This window comes from Hakea prostrata, chromosome 2 (assembly GCF_041222555.1).
Source record: "Hakea prostrata isolate BN-2017 chromosome 2, UWA_Hpros_2, whole genome shotgun sequence".
Classification (NCBI taxonomy): domain Eukaryota; kingdom Viridiplantae; phylum Streptophyta; class Magnoliopsida; order Proteales; family Proteaceae; genus Hakea; species Hakea prostrata.
The window spans coordinates 56,853,553-56,860,589 of NC_142601.1; the positions used below are offsets into that span (position 1 = coordinate 56,853,553).

Below are 7,037 nucleotides of genomic sequence, written 5' to 3' on the forward strand. Positions count from 1 at the left end.
TTTTTTTTCAGTAAGGGAGTTTTTAATGTACAGCCTATATGGAATGGAAATATTACATATACCATCAACGAAGAACGGACCTACAACTTCGCAACCCTACATTAGCAGGAAGATTTTTAGGGAAATAAATATAAATTTTCAGACTTAAAATACAAATTTTTGTCTTCTTTCTTATGTGGTGCATTAAACTTGATGGTGCTTGCAGTGCGCACCATTTGATACAGGCCACATGGTTCCAACGAAATTTTATTAGATCATTTTTCTGATTCCTTGTGATTGGGGGACACATGTCCATCAATCACATTGAAAGGTTGAGTCCAAATTTAAAATATACAAATTTTTTATTTTAATTTCATGTTAGCCCTTTGATGTGACTCATAGATACGTATAACTAATACAAAGGTCAAAAATGGACTTAATAAAATTTCTAGTTCTAGTGTGATAAATTTCAAATACGTATCACTTATCTAAAGGTCATAAATGGACTTAATAAAATTTATGGTTCCAACCAGATAATTGCTTCTAGTGCGATAAATTTCAAAATTTCAAGCAATGAAAGAGAGATCCAAATCTTACCAAGTCCTATCCCAATTATAGGACTAAATACCCTATCCAATCGTAGTCAATGTCATAAATGGACCTAATGAAAATCCTGGGTTCCAACTAGATAATTGGTTCTAGTACGATCAGATTTTCTTTTTATACAAAGGCATATAGGGAAATTGGGGATATTACATGTGTTGTCGGCAAGGGTGGAACCCACAACATTTCCACTAATTATTATTATTAGTAGGGGCATTTATTGTTATCTTATGTACTATGACTTAATTATTATTTATCTTCTATACTTTTTAAAATTATTAATCTAACCTCTTAGGCTTTACTTGTATTACTATTGTCTCTTACCATTTAATTCCGTTATTTAAGTAATGACGTGACAATTTTTTTATTTCTTTAAGATTTTCAAAATAATCCCATTAAAATAACTAAAGGCAGAGACCTAAGATAAACTTAAGAGAAATGGTGAGAAAATATATGCAAAGCTTTGGTTTTGTATCTATGATGGTTTTAAATGGAGCTTATTAGTATGGGTGTAAATGGATAACCGAAATCCGTTTATGAATTCGCATCCGTTTAGGGATATCCGAATCCGTCCGATTATTAATAGGATGCGGATATGGTATACCCCTTTTTTATCGAATATTATCCGTCCGATAAAATTATCCGATTAATTTACTTATTTAGATTTATTATTATTATTTTTATAAATTTTGCTTATGTATGTAACTATTTTTCTAGATTTTCTACTGAAATAGCTATCAAAATTGTTAAATTCTTAACTTTCAAACCTAGCCCTCACAAATAAAAAGTTAAAGATGTAAACAGGTAGTCGAAAACTTGTATTCAATCTATATTAATGTATGTTTACAAGAATCTACTTAAGAAAAGAACTATCCGATTATCATCCGAATCCGACTGAATCCGTTTAAAATCCGATAGGATATTATCCGAATCCGTCCGAACATAATAAGATGCGGATATGGATATACAACTATTCGATCCGAATCCGGTCCGTTTACACCCCTACTTATTAGAAGGCAAGAGTCCATGTAAAATCGACCTCATTTAGTTGATACAACGTCTGTTGTTGTTGTAGTGATTTTGATCTTAATGGTTTGTATCCTCACTCTACCATACATTCAGGAATGAAACCTACCTCTAAATCCTGACAAGATAAACCCACTCAAAATATTACAAACGAAGATAATTAGAATAATGGTATCCTCTACCCTAAATCAGACTCATCTTCTGTAACTTCAATTTCTACGAAATTGCTTCAATCAAGCACATTAAATGCACTTGAGAGTCAGCGAGATTTTGGTCTGTTAGATCTAAAATCTCATTTCAACCGAGATTTCGATCCAACGGACCAAAATGTGTGAGGATTGAAGCAAATCCCCAATTTCTAATCCATCTAGCTAAAGCAACACCACATACACCATACATCATGATCACATCATCACACCGCAGTGGGCCGTTAGGCCATGACCTTTTTCTTAGTTTGGTAAAGCTTTCGGCCTACAGAGGAAGTCCTTAAAAGGCCTACAGAAGAAGCCCACCAGCTTACAGGTCTAGGCTAAGTTGGAAGGGAACATTTATTGGAGATCTATTGATCAAACGGCGCATATTTATGGCTTCATAGATCCAACGGTTAAAAGATTAAACTCTTTCCAGTGCTTGGATTGGAATATTTCATAGCAGAGGGCATCAAAGCGTAGATTAGCGACTTGTGTGGACAAGTGCATCAATTGCACTTGGTTTGTTCATACTGAAAAACCCCTTACCCTTTGAGGCTTGTGATGGCAATAACCAGAGAGAGCCAACCCCATGGAACCATAAAACTCACGATTAGAACCAGGCTTTCTCTCCTTCTCTTCGCGATCTGATGTCTCCGCCATGAATGCAGTTTCGAAGAGCTTCCAGGGTACAATCTCTTTCTGAAATAATACCCTTTTTCCTTTCGAGATGGAAGATGAATTACAGAAGCGCAACACTGACTGCGTATACTTCTTGGCCTCTCCCCTTACCTGCAAGAAGGTTCGTCTTCTCTGAAATCGTATCGCTATTAGTCTTCTGGCTCTTCTTTGATTATTACACGCGTATCAGTGAGATTACGTTTCTAGTACTAATTGTATGAATGTAACCGGTTCTGTTTTAATTTTTGCGCATTTTCCCCTTTGATTTGTCTCCGTTTTCTTGGAACCCTATTAGGGATCTTGTTTATGTCCCATTTTTTTATTTTTATTTTATGGAATGATGTGGGTTTTTTGTTTCTCCAACGAGATTGGATGGAATGCTGGGAAATTTGAACATTCTGCCTTTTGATGCTTTAGAGATTGCTTTCTCGAGTTATCGTTTAATTAATCATTTGTATTTTAATCGAATAGGCATCTTTGTTTCTAGGTTTTTTTTTGTCGAAAAAAAATTTAATAATGATATGAAAATTTACAAGTATTGTGAAACCATGCCTCGTTTGGTTTTTCTGATTCGGTAATTGAATATTTTTTTGAGGCCTTTAAAACGCATTTATTCGCGCATTGTGTGTACTATTCCTGTTAACGCCTTTGTTTAACTTCCCCGATGTTAAACTGTGTTTCGTACTTAAATAGCCGCAGATTCTGGGCGTTCAGCCCGGTTGTTTTCTGCCGGTTCCTGCTTTTGCCCAGTTCAAATTTTGTGTTTACATGTCAATTTTAGGGTTCTATGATATCTTTATGCGGTATGCATATTGAATTCCTATTTGTTCCTTCACAGGGGATTGAGTGTGAGTATAGGCATAGTGATATTGCAAGGCTCAATCCGAGGGATTGCTGGTACTGGTTAACTGGGAATTGCCTCAACCCAACCTGTGCTTTTCGACATCCGGTAAGATATTCATTCTATTTTATTCATGTTTTATGTGTTAGTATCAGTAGGTTACCTGTCTACATTCTCAAAGTTGTACTGGATTTAGATAACTTTGAGTTTGAATTTGTTTCTTCATTCTCTAACTGGCCACTTTCATGGTATTAGTATCTTCCTTCTTCAATGTTTAATATATTTTCCTTCTTAAATGTAAGATCATTTTAAAATAAGATAAAATGAAATGATGGCATTTAACAATCTGATGTTGCCAAAAAGTGGAATTTTTTTCTTAGCTTGACTGGTATCTTCTATTGAGTTGATATCTATTTACGGTATCTTCCGGAGGATTCAAGGAAGGTTTATTAGTCTTCGTTGTAGTCTATGTAATTTGATAAGCATGGTATTTCCTTGTTTGAGCACAGAAAAGTGTTCTAAGAGAACATTTCTTTTGGCTACAAAACATCTGGTTTGATTTAGTATTGTTATTATTATTATTTTTTCATTTCTCAACATGCATTAAGGGTGCACTTGGGTTAACATATTTCCTTTGATTAATTGAAACTAATCTATTGGAGATTATCTACTGGGGCTAATCTAAGGACAAAGAGGCTTAGGTTCTACTTCCAGAGAGGCTGCCTCTCTACTTAATGTACCACCTCCTTCTAAAGGTTGTTTTCTAGTGTTTAATGATGCAATCTGATGGAACTTTTTGTTAAGTGCATTTAATTTCTTAAATAGTTAAAGAGAGAAAGATTGCACTCCCAAATCCTTATGGATCAATAGTAGCCCACAAGGAGCAGGGGAAGGAGGGTTGGTATTGGGATTTAACTAGAGGGAAAGCTCCAGAAACAGCGATGCAAATGATGAGGCTGAAAAGATCTATCAAATAGACCAAAACAGATTTCATGGATGGAACAAGACATACCAATTTTCCTTTTTTTTTGTATCCCCCTTTTTAAAAAACAGAAGGAAACAGATAATGAAAGGGATACAAAATGGAGGTTTAGGTACCAACCACCCCAGGGAGACAGACACAGGGTTGGGTGATGATACTTGTCCCTTGTGCAATCCAATGATGATCACCCCAAATGTACGCCTTAACGGTTCACTATAGATCCAAGAGGGTTCTTGACTGGTCTATTAGTCAAATAAATGCTGCAAAAGCTTTCTGGAATGTATCTCTGGAGCTTCACCTGTGAATGTTATATCTTCCTGGTTGAGGCCTGCGAACAATTGTTACTTCTGCTTCATGTTTGCTCATTGAGACATGATAAGGATGACATTCTTTAAGCATGATAATATTCTTGGCTTTAATGTTTTGAAATCACTGAGGTGTGTGTGTTTGGTGTTTGTTTGTTTTTCTTTTTTTTGGGTGGGTGGGTGGGGGGGGGGGGTTGTGGTTGGGATCATTTGGTTTAGCTTGTGTTGACCTATTTCCTGACGATGCTTTCACAGCCATTAGAAGCGCATACTGAAGCTTTATCAGATCCTGCTCCCTCACTGCATCAGCCATCTGTGCCGGCAAACAAGAGTGTCCCCTGTTATTTTTATTTCAGTGGGTATTGCAACAAAGGTGACAGATGCTCTTTCTTGCATGGTCCTCCTAGTGGTGCTAATTCTGGTTCTAAATCTACAAAGACTACTGGTGTGGTCACTGATGTCCATCATATTGACAATAAGACATCTACAGGAAGTGATGCTGGTCCAGGATCAATACTGGCCCTTCCTAACCCATCTGAAATCACTCCTAAGCTTGTGTCAAGCATAAAGTCTGGACGTGATAATCAAGAATCAGTCCCTACTGCAGTTGTGGAGCAAATCCCATCCTCCAATATACCTGTGCCTGAGTGTGAAGTGGCAACAACTAAATCAGAAATCCCACTTCCTGCCGAAGATTTTATTGAAGGTAGATCCCCTTCATGTCAAGAACAAAGTTCTGAGGAGCACGCAGCTGCTGGTTCCATTGTGCCAGAGGAGTGGTGGGAGTCTTCTCCTGGATTTGATGTACTTGTAGATGATGGATCAGAAAATTTGGGCTATGAGGATGATCCTGAGTACTTACTTGCCCATGATAGGGATGCAACGGATCTGCATGGACATTTGCTTCAGTATGATTATGAAGATCCAGCTGCTTATGATCCCATGGAATACACAGATGCTGGAAATTTGTACAAACATGGTCACCATGTATCTTATGAACCTTTGGAGGATGATCATGTCTCTGATTATATACGTAGAGGCTCTGACTGTTCAAGGGAGAGGATGATAGATCCTCTATTATTCCAGAAGAGGAAATTCTTGCCTAGGGATCCAGAAATTGATGGAAACAATAGCATGGATCTTAGAGACCGCCTGAGGAAACGCAGGAGGATGGATGGTCGTCTTATGTGCAGAAACCCAAGAAGGCATGGCTCATCTCACCTGAATGACCGTACGAGGGAACGACCCGGAAGGAATGGAATGGGTGATCCTCCTCTTCATGGAAGACTAGCATCAGAAGTGGGGAAGAACATGATAGGATCACATGGTGATAACGTTGCTGGGCCAAATGATTACCTCAGAGGTGGCGGAGTTAAGCATTCACAACCTAGGCATGTCCGGTCCAGGCAAAGAGACAGAGAAAGGAGGAGGCAGGGAAGGCCAGAATTTCTTGCCTCTGAGGGTGTGAGGGGCACAGCTCCTAGGGATAGGAGACATATGCAGGATTCTTCCAAGTTCAGTGGACCAAAAACCCTTGACCAAATCAAAGAAGATAAGAGAAAAGCGAGGGAAAGCAAAAATGGCTTCGGGGGCACTGCTCGTTCTAATAGAAGTACATCTGTGGACTTCCAGGGGCCTAAACCTCTCAGTGAAATCCTCAAGGACAAAGGGAAAGTGTGGTCAGCTGACAACGAAGATTCCAGAAGCAGGTCAAAGCATGGCAATGGTGAGCCTGCAAGAAGGAATGATTATATTAATCAAGATGAGAACTATGTAGACGGGGATGATGAAGATGATGATGGGCTTCAGAAGAAGATTGCTGCCATATTTTCTTGAATCATTTGAGCCCCATTACTTAATTGGCCTGATGATGTTGAGGACTAGCAGAATCTGTTGCGGATTAATGGGAAGTCCCCCACGCCATGCCTGGCAGCGTGGGCTCTTTGGTTCCTATTAGTATTAAAGAGTTTTATCATAGTGTAGTTTGGCTGCAGTTTAGATTTACAACATTTACTGAATTACATCAGGATTCCTCATTTTGTGTACAGTGCCGTTTTCATTTTGGAGTCTCATATGAAAATTGTAATTTTGAACCTTTTGACAATTGATGGTCCCTGCAGGGTTCTCCTGCATAACAAAATTTGGGTAAAACGAAGATTAATTTTCCTCGTACCATCATGGAAGAAATCTTTCTTTGTCTATACAAGCCACCCCCAATCCCCCTCCCAACCTTAAGTAAATGAAGGGCGAAAGAGATTTCCATTCTGATGACCCTTAAATTTTGGGTTCCATTTCAATCAAAACACACCAAATTTTCTTTTGCATTAGAGCCAGTCAGCTATCTTATAAGGTTCTCGTATTGTTCTCTGTAATCTTGATGGTCATTCACCTGGGATGTCACTCTGGGTTCTAGTTCAAAGCATCTTTTAACA

At 38.2% G+C, this 7,037-nt stretch overlaps 1 protein-coding gene across 1 annotated transcript; it reads left to right on the forward strand.

Annotated features, from left to right (window-relative positions):
• Positions 1–2,332: 2,332 nt before the first annotated feature.
• Positions 2,333–6,824, forward strand: LOC149025118 (zinc finger CCCH domain-containing protein 32-like). Its single transcript, XM_089145336.1, has 3 exons — positions 2,333–2,598; positions 3,316–3,426; positions 4,861–6,824. The coding sequence occupies exons 1-3, from the start codon at positions 2,527–2,529 to the stop codon at positions 6,439–6,441; spliced, it is 1,764 nt and encodes a 587-aa protein (XP_089001462.1). The 5' UTR covers positions 2,333–2,526; the 3' UTR covers positions 6,442–6,824.
• The last annotated feature ends 213 nt before the right edge of the window (positions 6,825–7,037 follow it).